General features: G+C 36.4%; 3 protein-coding genes across 5 annotated transcripts; 1 reads left to right on the top strand and 2 right to left on the bottom strand.

Annotated features, from left to right (window-relative positions):
- Positions 1-476: 476 nt before the first annotated feature.
- Positions 477-6,737, bottom strand: TM9SF2 (transmembrane 9 superfamily protein member 2). Of its 3 annotated transcripts, XM_043419469.1 has the most exons (16): positions 6,565-6,737; positions 6,193-6,448; positions 5,656-5,723; positions 5,066-5,159; positions 4,844-4,979; positions 4,412-4,533; positions 4,184-4,301; positions 3,707-3,846; positions 3,425-3,601; positions 2,983-3,139; positions 2,710-2,887; positions 2,456-2,615; positions 2,209-2,360; positions 1,829-1,940; positions 1,474-1,645; positions 477-1,181 (listed from the first exon to the last, which is right to left on the bottom strand). In XM_043419469.1, exons 2-16 carry the CDS (start codon positions 6,331-6,333, stop codon positions 1,114-1,116), a joined length of 1,995 nt encoding a protein of 664 aa, XP_043275404.1. In that variant the 5' UTR covers positions 6,334-6,448; positions 6,565-6,737; the 3' UTR covers positions 477-1,113. The 3 variants fall into 3 exon arrangements, with proteins under 3 accessions (XP_043275404.1, XP_043275403.1, XP_043275405.1); XM_043419468.1 differs by having other exon boundaries at positions 6,193-6,737; XM_043419470.1 differs by having other exon boundaries at positions 2,983-3,127; positions 6,193-6,736.
- Positions 6,738-6,966: 229 nt separating this feature from the next.
- LOC122410865 (uncharacterized) lies at positions 6,967-10,016 on the top strand. The gene has a single exon (XM_043419315.1). It carries the CDS (start codon positions 6,967-6,969, stop codon positions 8,320-8,322), a length of 1,356 nt encoding a protein of 451 aa, XP_043275250.1. The 3' UTR covers positions 8,323-10,016.
- Positions 8,490-14,005, bottom strand: Klp3A (kinesin-like protein 3A). Its single transcript, XM_043418601.1, has 11 exons — positions 13,783-14,005; positions 13,633-13,691; positions 12,882-13,111; positions 10,720-12,620; positions 10,324-10,630; positions 10,011-10,159; positions 9,806-9,934; positions 9,520-9,720; positions 9,250-9,432; positions 9,092-9,168; positions 8,490-9,001 (listed from the first exon to the last, which is right to left on the bottom strand). Exons 3-11 carry the CDS (start codon positions 13,105-13,107, stop codon positions 8,983-8,985), a joined length of 3,192 nt encoding a protein of 1,063 aa, XP_043274536.1. The 5' UTR covers positions 13,108-13,111; positions 13,633-13,691; positions 13,783-14,005; the 3' UTR covers positions 8,490-8,982.
- Between the last annotated feature and the right edge of the window lie 13 nt (positions 14,006-14,018).

Below are 14,018 nucleotides of genomic sequence, written 5' to 3'. Positions count from 1 at the left end.
TTGGCCACATAATTTTTTTAAGGAATTTTTATGACATTTTTCGTGATATGATCAGGAAACACGGAAGCATCAATGTACTTGTCCCAACCGTTTTTTCCCTAAGGGTTTGATGAATATCCTTGATAATATTGATAATGAGAAAAAAAATTAAACTTTGAGCTCGAATAACTCTTAAACCAATAGACTTAGCTAGAAATCATAAAAGACCTTTTTTGTAGAGCGTCAAATTCTCTATGAAAATATGTGTGTCTCGAAATTTTTAATTTATTTGTCCCAGAGTTATGAAATACTAAAGAACGAAAGGAATTTTTCTCATGTTATTTCCATAAGAATCTTAGGTTGGAATGCGGACTATCTTAGAGTTAATATTAAGAGCTCAAATGTTCAGGGAATTATTTTTTATTAATTTGGAAGCATTTGAGCCCCTGGGAGCAAAGAAATTCGAAAACACCCCTTTTAAGGACCACCCTAATATGTATATTTAAACCCTTTTCTTTTATTTTTTATGATGAAATATTCTAAGCCTCTTGCGGGTTCCACATTTCTTGTTCACCAGCTAGAAGAGGATTTACAACTCTGTTATTGTTTGGATCGTGACTCGTTTCAGTTTAATGTTAATTCGTTTTTCCTTCTGATTCTCTCGTAGAAACACACTGACAGTAGTAGTTTGCGAATTTTCCGGATATACGACGAGGAGTAACAGCGTGAGATTGCGTTTCTCGTTGATCGCTAATCAAACCTTATGCATTTGGAAAATAATTTTGTCATATTATTTTCACGAACAGTGGTCATGACAAGGAAAGAAGAAAAATAAACGATAATATGCTTAGTGGCAAGTGATTTTTTTTCGAACTTAAAACAACGTACGATTATTCAGAGTCAAATTTCTCACGATATTGCATTGATCGTTGGTTTTTTAGCAATACCGATCGTAACTCCGAGCAAAGATTTAAGGGGGATAAAACGGGGCTTAGGAAAAGATATATTAACAGTGGATTTTTCTTCGTTACTCGTCAAAGATCACATTGTCTTATGCAATTGATTTTCACACAAATACTTTTTTTTCGTCACTGTAGTCCCACTTTTCCCTTTTACTTAGTTTATTCTCTTGCCTCAATCGACTTTTACAACACTGTAAATCTTGCGAACGAACCAGAAGCAAGCGAAGAATCCAATGGAACCTGGAAAGAAAAAGTCAAAATGTTATTCGGTTGAAAAAGAAAAAGGTCGCAACGTGATTCAAGGTTGGAATAACCGTAGCAAACCATAATTTCGTTGCCAAAATCATTCACTTTTTTCATAGTTCTACAATTCAACCTTTAGAAAAGTCAAACAAACCATTACACCGTAGAACGATTTTGTTCCCCAAAATGTAATACGCGAATTGAGCAAAAAAAATGAAAAATTCGACAAATATAATTTCTTTATTCCAATCTTTTAAAAACCCCAAAGAAAAATATCACGATTTCTCACCAGTGAGTAGGAAGAATAAGAAAACCATGATGAGCGTGTAGCCGAAGTACAAGAAAGTCGAGGTAGCACCCTCAATGTTAAGTTTCGTAATGAAGTAGTGTACGCAATAAACCAGCAGGTAAAACGCGGTGAAACCGGAAGTGAGGAAACTCCGCCACCACCAGTGGTAATCCTGTGGAAGAGTCCAATCAAATTTATGTCAGTGAGCAACAAAAGTCAAACTGTAAAACAACATCTTCACACCACAGCTTTTTTTTCAAGAAAGGGTGTCTTGATTCAATGATATCTTTTTTGCAGGTTCAAATTGTTTCCAGGGAATTTTATTTTCATTTAAGATTGTTCAAATTCTACTTGCCTCAGCGCATAAATGGAAGTAGCACAAAAGAATCGTTGTTTCCGAGCAGGTGATTACGAGAATGAGAAAAACGAGAAAGAGGAATCCAAACATATAATACATCTGGCTTGACCTGCAAATTAAAACACGTGACATGATATTCATTGAGATAATTTCAAATTTTTTAATGAATATAATAAAAATTTTGAAGCGTTCACAACGGTGGAGAATCTGCCTCCAAAGTCGATATTTGAGTTTGAGGGACTCGGATTAGCAACGAAAAACAACGAATTTCGTCCCATAAATGTTTTTATCACTTTGAACATCTTTTCTAGATAAAAGAAAATCCAGCTTTAAAAAAATTTTCATATTTAGATCCTGATTTATGGTAGTTCCATTACCAGAGAGAATTGAGAATGAAGAAGAGTTGTATGAATATACATCCGAATGGCAGAACGCCGCCCATCACGACTCCCGGTATCGCCTGAGTGTAGAAACTTTGCTCGGGTATTTGTCGAGGTATTTGATTCGTTCTCACTGGATGTTCCAGAGGCTGATAACAGAAGATAAAAATTGTGTCGTTTATTGGACCCAGGAAACGAATTGTTCGAGTGAACTTTTGGTTAATCAAATAAGAACGATAATTACTCGTTTTCTAAAGCCAAAGTAAGCGCCGACGAAAGTCAAAGGTACGGAAACACCGAACCAGAGTGCGAGAAGTGCGACGAGTGTACTGAACGGTACAGCTGCTGAACTTCCATTGGCCCAGAAGATGAGATTCAAAATGAAAAAGAGACTGAAGACTATTCTGTAAAAATAAACGATAAAAATTCAATGAAATATAAAATTATTAAATAAACGATTCGTGAGTGGATCGATTTATGTTGATATAACATTAGTACCCCGGGCTCAACATCGAAGTAAGCAGAACATTTGATTTCCATTTTTCGCCACCAAAACTTTTGTAAATTCTTGCAGATACGTAGCCCGCCGGTGTTCCAAGACACACGTACAGAATCATCGCGCAGGTCATCAGAGCTCCGCGATTTGCAGGTGACAAGAAGCCCAGACAAGCGAAAGCTTGGAAAATCGAAACAAAAAACAGTGAATTTCGAGGACCAAACATCAAACTAGTTTTCAATTTGACTGAGAAGTTTAAACAAGATTTTTCTTACCGAGAGTGACCAATGTCATGAAGAATACTTGAATACCCGAACCCAAAAGTACCGACAGTAACATTCCCTTTCTCGGTGGTCGGAAAACATCGCCGTGAACGAGTTTCCATCCAAATTCTTCTTGCGCATCTTCACCCGATTCTATCTGAAAAGAAGCCTGCGTTATGGTAACACAGACGCGTACATGAAACTAATGTGCAAATTAAAACACGACTGTTTTTGCATCGATCCCAATCACCGTTACAATCACGGACTTGGCGACTCGATAAGTAGTCAGCCCCGTACACGTCCGAACTACTAAAACCTTGATCGATTATGTACTGCTGAATCAGAGAAAAATCGTGAAAGTGCAAAATTTTCTTTCGACGAGGCTAAAGATCAAATACCAATGTTATACTTTTCTTTCCTTTCTCTGTTAGTCGTGCCATTTTTTGAGACATACCTGATTGTATCGTGCGATATCTTTGTGCAATGTACGAAGCATTATCATCGCCACCATTCCCGACAGAAACAATACGATTACCAAAGAATTCAGTATACTGAACCATTGGATATTTGTGTGTGGCATCGATTCGAGAATGTAGTCCCAACGGGATGACCATTTGATCGTGTCGTTTTTCTGTCGGATTTATTCATAACGATTTTTCGAAATTAATGTTAGTCCATAACTTCACAGTATTCATTTATTTTTTCAAAATAGAATTGAATGACATTGAAAGCTTACCAAAAACTTGACCGAGTACGTGTATTGCACGTCGAGAGTTTTTCCTTTTTCCAAATTACCTTCGGGTATTTCCAACGGAGTCTCAGAAGTACAATCCAATGTCGGTCCGTGCTTGATACTTTTGGGTACAACTTTGATAGCTGTGGAAATAATTTCTCAATTATTTTCTGGTTTGAAGATATCAAGTCTGTGCTGCATTAGCAAGAAGCAAATTAGGACATCATTTCTGTAATTCAAACATTTATGTCGCGTGCTCAAAGCACAGAAAAACTCAGAAAAATGAAATTTCAATTCACGACAGACTTTTGATAACGGACTTCGAATTTCACAGGGAAATATTTGCGTTACTCTGCAGTCAAAAAATTATTTTTTTTTCCATTGCTTCTCAATTTTCTTCTGCAGGCATTTTCTTCTCAATGTAGAATGTTGTTCATTATGGATAACGAGTATGGAAGTTCGATATAGCAATAAACATACAAATTATACGTCCGCTGTTTTCTTTATCTCCCCATTCTTCCTTTAAACCGCTGTGATAAGTGATGGTCAAATCCACATGATTGAACAGATAATAAGTTTTCCGTTTGTTGTAAGATGCCTGTATAAAGAGAAATATTTTAGAACCATTTATTTTTCCGAAACCAATAAAATTTCATCACTTTGCAGTACTTTTTCTGAAAAAGAGACAAATTCAAAGTTTCTGCTTACGCTTATGCTGCATGTGTCCATGTTTAAACGAGATTCTCGTGAATAACAACCCATAGGAAATCCTGTACTGCAATACTGTCTTCCGCTTTCCAATGGATAACACCACGTCACTGGCATGTTATCTAAAAGAAAAAAAGTTTTGAAAATCGATCGGAAATTCAGTGCATGAGATAAGAGCTATTTAGCATCCAATGAATATATTTGTTGACAATAGAGATGAAGTCGAACGTATGCAGCACGACTAAATTTCGAATAATCAAAGGCTGCATGAACCGTAATGAAATGTCATTTGAAACTATAAGGATTCCGTAAATGATTTTCATACTACATTGAAATCTCTAAATACATTTGGATCAATTTTAGCTTTTGTAATTTCTTACACATTTTCAAATAATTGAAAATCTATTACTCTCGTATAGTCTTTTAACTTACCAACAATCCAATGATGCTGATAATTCAAAAACATCCCCTGTTTCAATCGACCTAAGTTCTTATCAGAGTCTGGATCTCCTCCTGTATATCTTTTGTGACATACTGATTCGCAGTTCATTGTTTTCAAGAATTCCAACTGTTGAAACAAAATAATGTATCGTAATTGCTTTTCTTATTGAGAAATAGTCTTCTATATGTTATTTTATGGGATTCAATACAAACTTTGTAAGGTGATGGCCGAATCCGTTCCCCAAAAACAACCTGACCTAAATTCTCAACCGGTGATTCATCACTTTGACTTTCGCAAAAATCAAAGCTGAAAAAAAAAAATCACATTTTAGAAAATCAAAATACTTTTTCCATTCTTTTATTAAGTTTTCCCATGGATGCCATGGATATTTTTCAAACACACTATGGATCATATGGAATTGACCAAAAAATATGTTTTCTTCAACAACAACGTAAGGAATATTTTTTAAAAGTAAACTAAATGAATAACTTTTTAATGACGCACTGCTAGTTACATCTAAACAAAATGGAAATGTAAAGAATATAATATCCATTCACATTTGTATGTTATTGTTTATTTCCAATAACACACAAAAAAATATTTGAACTCCACAGTTTCAACTAAAGCAAATTTATATGATTTTATAAAACTTTAAAAGTACACCTCAAAAGTTTCAATATTAATTAAAATCATTATTCTAAGGAGCTCAAAAGTTAATTCCAAGCTGTTTTATCTCATATGTTTTGCCTTTACAGGTATTCCTTCAGTTTATCATTTCTAAGAATATATAAATATAACTTACTAATTGTATTCGAATGGTATAACCGATTCTTCAGTGTTGAGACGATTGACAAACAATTTTATCTCCGACTGGAAAAATAGATAAAAGGAATTAATAAAGCATTTGTAACATGAACATTTTATATCGCCAGGACCTGGCTAAACTTGCAGAAATTCTAACTCGTGCTTGAAATAAAGTCTGGACGTGAGAAAGATTAATAAGGAGATTGTTTATCACAATAAGACGTTCCCTGTATACACATTTGGAGGCGTTATATATAAACGTGATGTGGTGGCAAGTTGAGACGAATTTGATAGGGTTATGTTTGATAAAGTGCGACAAAAAAGAATTCAATTTCCACAGCACGAATTGGCGATAATTGTTATCCGTCACATTTATCGAAATCGATTAGGTACACAAGCTACATTGTAAATACATTTTTCACAAACAATTGGCGAATCCATTGGGATTATTGATGCATCATTGTCTGATCATTGTTTGACTCGAAGATAAATAATCGTGTCAAATTTGAAATAAAAAAAGGTTTGCTGTATTTACCTTGCAGGTTGCGGTGGTTTCGCCAGCTTTGCAGAAATTGACAGGAGCTAGACCCGGTAAATAGCTCGTAGCACTTTGAATCACACAGAAGAGACATAGCAGCCGAATCGCCATCGTAATCGCTGTCGTGTCACCCCACATTTTTATTATATCGTCTATATATGCGCGTTACAAAGTTTATTTTTTCTTTGTTTATTGCGTAGAAAAAAATCGAACGCAATCCCGACCGTCGATCTTCTCGGCTACATGGGTAATACTAAAAAAAACCAAAATTCACAACACCGGTTTCAATCGCTGAACTCGTCGTCAGCCTTTACAGGGGAACACCAACTGAAGGATAAATGGTTGGTCAACGGCGCAGCCACTACGTACAGTCGACGTCTACTTCCACCTATTTCCTTCCTATTACTTTGCCAGCTTTGCCACGACACGTCATGAATGGCTCGTGCAGGCGCTCGTATATTCTCACTTTTATTATCCGGTAAGGAGATACCTCTATCGTGGGGAGTCTGTTGTGTGCGAGAGAAAACGAGTGGAGTGGAGCGACAGGCATTCATGAGGGAGGAGGGGGGAGATCGTACGATTTGAAGTTGCCGCCTGGTTGGCAGCAAATCCAACTGTCAATTCCGAAATTCACTAGAGACGTGGGATCCCTGGCTGTTGAAATGGAGTCAAGTCAAAATAGCCTCTTAAATCAGTAGATCGATTGAATCACGTATTCATATTGAAAACTTTGCGTTATTTTTGTTTCTAACAATAAATAATTAATCGGTAATGGGAAAAGGAAAAACTGTTAAACGAAATTGTGCTCCGGAAGTTACAGTTGTTCAAAGTGAAACCCCACAACGGAATGTCATCCCTTCCAGTTGTCCATCTTTTTTTACTAGGTGTTTCAAAAAGAATCACAGACGTCGCAGAGAAGTTGTTAATAAACCATATCCCGAAGAGCCTGAAACGCGCGAGATTTACGATTATATAGTAGAAAAACTGGTAATAAAAAGAGTACCGATAAGCTTATTCGCAATGTCACACGACACTTACGACACGGAAACGAAGTCGGAAGATTGTGGTTGTGAGAAGAATACATCGACGAAAGTGGGTCAGAGTACGAAAAGTGTTTATTCCATTGCGCCAGCTGCGAATTCCCTTTTTTACATCGCTGGAAAAAGCGAACCAAGTACTTCCGGTTTCACGAGCAACGGCAAAATGTTACGTTTTACTCCAAACGAAAATGATCAACTGGAAAGTTACAACGATAATGCAATCATTCGTCAAAATTTGACGAAAAAGCTCGACAAATTCACTGCCCTTCATCCGAATCTGAAGGAATCTGAAAGAGTACCGAAAGATCCGTGTCCGTTGAACACTGCTTCGAAAAGTCGACGTTCGTTGGCCGAAGAAATATCGGAAATCTCATCAACGACGAAGATAGAAACGTCGGGCTCATCAAATATAACTAAAGATACATCGACCAATGAGGCCACGAACAAAAACAATGTCAAATTCAACGGTCCAAGCGGTTCGTCGTCCGTTTCTCGTAATCAAGAAATTCCAACGAGAGATAAACCAGAAACGACGGAAACATCATCAAACCGTTCGAGAAATGAAAATATTTCGTGCTTTCCTTTCGGTCGTCGATATTTCGAGAGCAGAAATCACGAAGTCAACGATCCAGATGACACGGCGATAAAAAACACGAATTACACGATCGCACCTGTTCAGGTCCACTACAATTCGCCTAACTTGATGAACATACGAAAAAGCATAAAAAAAAATCTTCCTATCGAAAAATCATCGTCGAATCTGGACCACTCGATTGTTAATACATCGACGGAAAATCAAGAAATCGAGAATCCAAAAACATGTGATTCATGTGAAACTAGCGAACGGCCTGAAATTTCTAACGACCAAAAAGCTGATAATCTCGCAGGCACGACACTCAGATGGAAAATAATAATAAAACACCACCCACCTGAGAATCCAAAAAAAATTGATAAAAAGGAGCAAATCGGTTCAACCATGTTACCAACCCCGAATAAAATTCCGCCGTATTCAGTTGTGGGAATGCAAAAATATTCGTTCGAAAAGTCTAAAATTGATCAGGATTCCCGACAAAAACGAAAAAAATAAAGTATACTTTTGAAAAATTGTCATCGCAATGAATTTCATTATTTTTCTTTGAATTCATGAATTTTCATGATTTTGCTTTGAAAAATATTTCAAAGCGGATTTCGTAACGGGAATTTCGGGGGAAAATGCAGGAACAAAAATTTCACATGTTCCAAATACTCCGAGTGTTGAAGGAGTTTTTCATTTTTTGAATTATTATCCAATTTATTACATATAATGTTAACATTTTTATAATTAAATTCGATCGGTTGCTCATATAAAAATACCGTTTACATTTTGTTGAACAGAAATTTTGTGGTCATTCCTTTTTTATCGTCGCAGGCATAATTTTTCAAGTCAATAAATCTGTTTACGGAACCAAATAGCTCCGTTTTAAATAAATTTGTCAAGTAATACGACTCACCAATTGATGAGCAACTTTTTTCGATTTGTCTTAATTATTATTCTTAAGCGTTATCAAATTTTGTTTGCTGAATTAAATGAATATAGTTCCTGCATTTATTCGAGGATAATCGATAAGTCTAGAAGAACTCAGTGACTAATTTTCAAAAAATTGAAATAAACAATACTCACATAAACAAGACATAACCTTATATAATAATATAAGGTATATAATTAAGTCTGAGAGATAAAAATTATTTCCTTAATTGATAAACAACTTCACAGGTCAGCTTCGAGTCTGAAAAGAGATAAAGCACGATTAGATTTCTCAAATAACACTGTTTAGTGAGGATCGATGAAATATTTATATATATATCTATCTATTAACCTGGCTCGTTTAGTAGAATCTTCGTTGTCAGGTTTATTTTCATCCGTGCTGTCGGAGAATAATTTTTTCGTTCCGACCTGATGAAATAAATAGTTGATTAAAAGTTTTCGATAGTTTGAAATATCACCATTGCTTTGATCTATTCGATATACACTTACATTTGCTTCATTTCGATTTGTACAAATTTCAGGATTGCAGTTACAGTTGGAACAACTCGTTGCATTTTTTCGACACGAACATAAGCGTGTTGAACATTGACTTTTGCAAGAGCACTTGATTATTCCGTCGAATGATCTTTTCTCTCCTGAGAGTGACTCGGTGCTTCGATTTTTCGAAAATCGCTGAAAATTTCGAAGACACAATTCCATTATTTGTGCCCAAATATCGACTAGAAGTTACACATTATTTTGTTATGATTTTTCACTCACTGCTTTTTGAATGCGTTTGTAAAGTGGAGTTTTCTTCCAATCGGGATCGTTGGCGTCATCGATCTCGCTGAAACTGTCATCGGTAATGTGGAAATATGAACTGTCCAAATCTTGTGGATCAGACATGTGCCTAGTTTGCTGTGCAGCATTGGTCTTCTTACTGCGATTTTTTGTCACCGCTGAAGTAACGCCCATAGCGAGCTAAAAAGCCAAGAAAAAATTGTTACAGTCATTTGAATGGTTGGAAGTTGAGATTTTTTTTTTTTCGATCGATGGTTTTTCTTACCTTGTCTTCGAGATTTTCGCACTTTTCTTTATACATTTCTAATTCTTCTTCCAGTTCCTTCAGTCTTCCTTCAGACTGCTGGCGAAGTTCGTATTGACGATTTTTTAATAAAGCGGAGTCATATTTTTCCTGCAATTTGCAAAAACTTAAGAACATTGTAATCGATCAATTTTCTTCAAGTAACTCGAATATATATTATTTTTACCATCAATTCGACGTATTTGTTTTCTAGTTCCTGACTCTTGCCTATATTTTTCCTGTGATCGACAGCAATCGTTTCAAACAATGATTTAATGACGGTTTTTGCATCTCCCATCGACTGAATATTATTGAGACGAGTACTGCTACGATTGTCTGAAATAATTAAAAACAAAGATTTCGATAATTCAACATTCAAATTAACCAGTTCTTATTCAATTTACGTGAGCAATATAACAACAAATAAATATAATTTAAGATTCAGTAAATAACGAAATATGAAAAAACAAACTATTCGATTATTAGATTATTTTTTTTACCTTGGTCCGATTCCATGATCTCTCGTTGGAGATCTGCAATTTGCGTGTTACGCAAATCGAGAAACTCTTTTAGTTGCGTGATATGATTTGACGACGAAGGACTTCCAGACGACGTAGTTTTCAATGTTTCTAATTCTTTCGATAGGACAGCCCGATCTTGAATCATTTTTTCAAGAGAAGCTTCCGCCTCGATGGTACTGGTGAGAATCGCGTATTCGTGCTGGACCCAGTCACGCATACCGTTGCTCTTGCTGTTTGAATTCTTCTCGCGTTTGCTCTGGGCTTTCCGTTGCAGCTCCAGAGCATCCTAAATTTTATTATTGAAAGATGATGATGATGTAAGTATATGCAAAATAAAATTAGCAAGTTACATTTTAGTAACGTATGATTTCTCACCTTGAGCCTTTTGTTGATGGCGATAGCTTCTTCCATCTTCCGTTTGAAAACGTTTTGCTGTTTATCGTGTTGAGTCTGCAACTTGACGATTTGATTTTGTCTCTTTCTATCCTGATCCTTGAGTTTGTAGATTTCACGTTCGCTCTCGCGTTTCCATTTGTTGAAGACTTCGGATTCTTTTCTCATTTCACGGATGAGTTTAATTTTTGCCTGTTTCAGAGATTGTATCTCGGTGGATAGATTTTTTATTTTTTCGTCGGATTTTTCTTTCTTTTTAATGATTCTCATTTGTTCAGTACATTTTCTTGATAATTCACTGATTTGTTTTTCCAGTTCTTGTACTTTTTTGCGTCTTGAAGCTGCTAGTTTAGCACTGGCGTTGTTAGATTGTACATTTTGTAGGGCTTGGAGCAGCTCTTCCTTCTCATTTTGTAGAGTTTTTAACTCATTCTCCATTTGTTGAAGTTCTTTCGAATGTTCAATCGTTAATGTCGAATTTCTTAAAAGTGTCGAAATAAGTTCCTCTTTCATGGCGAGTGAACGACTGATGTCATTCACTTCCTGATTTCTTTGAGCTTGACGTAGAGTGTGCTCGGCGTGTCTTTCGTCGAGATCAACACGAACTCCCTCAGCTTGAGGATCTGAGTCGTTGATCGATACGTTCGTCGAATCACTGTCGCCGACCGATTTACTCAAGGAGCACATGCTCGACATTTCATGCTGATGAATTTTTTGAACTGTTGTTTCTTGATCTTTCATAAAATCTAGCACTTTTTGGTAAAGAGGATTGAGCATCGCACGTTCGGGAGAGGCAACATCCATTTTTTCGAAGACGTTCTCGAACTCATCGATTATTTTAGACATTGCAGAGGTTAGTATTTCTCTCGCTTGTTCAGCCAGTTCTGCTCGTTCGTGCATATTCACTATTTCAATTAAATTGGTATTGAGCTGTTCGGTCAGCTCTCGAAGTTTTTTCTGCAAATTTGTCACTTTTTCTTGCAGAAGACGATGCTCCGGAGGACAACTACCAATGGCTGTTCCATCGCCGAGGAGAGCTAAGCGAAGTTCTTGAATCACTCTATTTAACCGATTGATTTCAGCTGCTTTAGGATCTTGGTTAACAATTGGTTTGTTCTTTATTCTCCTTGCACGATCTGCGTACCTCAAAGTGCTCAATGTCTCGTCGAGATTGTAATCCGCTGGACTGATGCAAGCGATCATCAGTGTCATTGAGTTTCCTCCGAGAGAATCTTGGAGAAGTCGCGTCAATTTACTATCTCGATAACCAATATAAGCTGACGGTCCACCTTCTCCCAACTGCGAGATCACATTCCCCAGTGCTAGAAGACCCTTATTGATATTTACACCCTCTTTAAATCGTTCTCCGGTGGCTTGTGTTTTTTTACTGCGCTCCGAACCAGCCAAATCAACCAAATGGAATTTGGACGTTGTTGCGCTATTTGGATCGTCGTTTTTTGATTGAAAAACTACAATCGTAAATATAGCATGACTTCTACTGCTTTGGGCGTTCATGGCAGTAGCCCCAGTTGCTCGTTCGTTGGAGCCTTGAGTCAGAGCCTCGAAGGCTTCGTTCGCATTGGCAACTGGTCTCTCAGTCAATCCAACGATTTTGATCCCTTTTTTATCGTCTTCTCTGACATCGACGATTCTTTCATTTCTGGATTTGTCAGCAAGTAAATCGTAGAGCTGTTCTTGATACAGTTCTACGAATGACACAGTCACTTTGTACGTGTATTCAATCTGTGAGTTTATGGTTTCAAATATTTCATTCACCGCACGAGGGATAACACCCATTGCTCCTTTGCCATTGTAATTAGTTCCCATACTGAAAGTCTTTCCACTTCCGGTCTGTCCGTAAGCAAGTATTGTAACATTGTAGCCTGCAATATTTTGAGCAAAAATGGTATCAACTCAGAGCGATCGTGAAAAATTTATATTATAGATAAACGTGCTTCATAATTTTTTTTGGCAAAATGAAGAATGAAAATACCAATGGAAATATCTTTTTAGAAATCATAACAAAACAATCCAATTTTTTAAAATATTCAATTAAAATCTAATGATCTCGTCTAATGAAATGCAAAGTTGGAGAAATATCAATCCAGCAGCAATATCAACGATACTGAGAGCATAGAAATTACCTTTAAAAATTTTGTTGACAGTTTTTTTTACAGCTGTGTTATAAAATTGCTCGTGATCAGTATCAGGTCCAAAAACGTGATTAAATGTGAAGGACTTATCACTGTCACGAACTTGAACTTGTTGTTCACCAGGAACAACGCTGATACAAGTTTGACAGCCACGTTCGACTTCAGTTGGTACCAGCGGTCGTATTCTCAGGGCAACCCGAACCGTATCATCACTCATTTTCCTATTTGCAACAAACAAAAGGACCAAAAAATATACAAACATTCTCGAATAACGTATTTAGAAACAAAATTAAATATTCGATTCATTCAACTAAGAAACAAGATTAGAACCCGAGAATAGTCAGTAAAACTAACTCAAAAATGAAGTGAAAATTTATATAGAATTCAATGTCATTGAATTCAGCCGATTTTTATAACACAAAAAAAACAGTGATAAATAAAACAAAAAAATTGATGAAACATGTTAGAGCCTCGAATGCTCCATGTAAGCACAGAGTGCATGAGAGCACTCGATCCACTCCTATAATGCAAACTCGCAGTTACCGAAAAATATGAGTCACAGCTCACATTTCAAAGCGCGTTCGGGGAGTCGTTATTTGCTCTAAAAATGCAAGATATAAAACCATTCAATTGTAGTTTTAGTGTTTGTAGCGCAAATAACGACTCGCTAAACGCGAAAATAAAGTAGCTTATGAATCAAAAGGAAATATCTATTGTTTCCTCGTGAAAAATGGAGACTAACCTGTTGATTTTGCTCTAATTGTGGTCCATCAAAACTCCAAGGGATCGATATTTTTAGAACTTTGTAGTGTTATTTCAAAAAATGTATTAGTTCACTGACACTCGTTTGGATTAATTAATATTCAGTTTTTAGTTAAAAAATTGAAAGAACTTTGATAAAGAAAATTGGAATCCTGCTCAGTGCGTCCGGTGTAACGGCAACTTTTGAAATTCTTACGTCGCTTGTCGCTTGTCTTCGTCGTTTCTCATTAGATGAGGGAGATGAGGTTTGATTAGCCGATCAAACGAACTTACCTGTACGTGAAGTTCGATCGTAATTATATGTAGTTTCGTTCGAAGATATTACCATGTAGTTCCCCTCCGGTCCGCTAGATGCCACAACCTTTT

The sequence above is a fragment of the Venturia canescens genome, chromosome 5 (genome assembly GCF_019457755.1).
Source record: "Venturia canescens isolate UGA chromosome 5, ASM1945775v1, whole genome shotgun sequence".
Lineage (NCBI taxonomy): Eukaryota > Metazoa > Arthropoda > Insecta > Hymenoptera > Ichneumonidae > Venturia > Venturia canescens.
The sequence above is the reverse complement of the archived record's forward strand: the minus strand, read 5'-3'. Positions and strand labels throughout refer to the sequence as shown.

What these genes read in the sequence shown, in the direction of transcription:
- Klp3A (XM_043418601.1), bottom strand. Translation starts at nt 13,107, where the DNA reads ATGAGTGATGATACGGTTCGGGTTGCCCTGAGAATACGACCGCTGGTA. An exon ending in CCATCAACAAAAGGCTCAAG is followed by an intron (nt 10,631 to 10,719) that starts GTGAGAAATCAT and finishes AATAAAATTTAG; the next exon opens with GATGCTCTGGAGCTGCAACG. An exon ending in CAAATCGAAATGAAGCAAAT is followed by an intron (nt 9,169 to 9,249) that starts GTAAGTGTATAT and finishes TTATTTCATCAG; the next exon opens with GTCGGAACGAAAAAATTATT.
- TM9SF2 (XM_043419468.1), bottom strand. Translation starts at nt 6,333, where the DNA reads ATGTGGGGTGACACGACAGCGATTACGATGGCGATTCGGCTGCTATGT. An exon ending in TTCGGCCATCACCTTACAAA is followed by an intron (nt 4,980 to 5,065) that starts GTTTGTATTGAA and finishes TTGTTTCAACAG; the next exon opens with TTGGAATTCTTGAAAACAAT. An exon ending in ACTTCCATTTATGCGCTGAG is followed by an intron (nt 1,646 to 1,828) that starts GCAAGTAGAATT and finishes ACTCTTCCACAG; the next exon opens with GATTACCACTGGTGGTGGCG.
- LOC122410865 (XM_043419315.1), top strand. Translation starts at nt 6,967, where the DNA reads ATGGGAAAAGGAAAAACTGTTAAACGAAATTGTGCTCCGGAAGTTACA.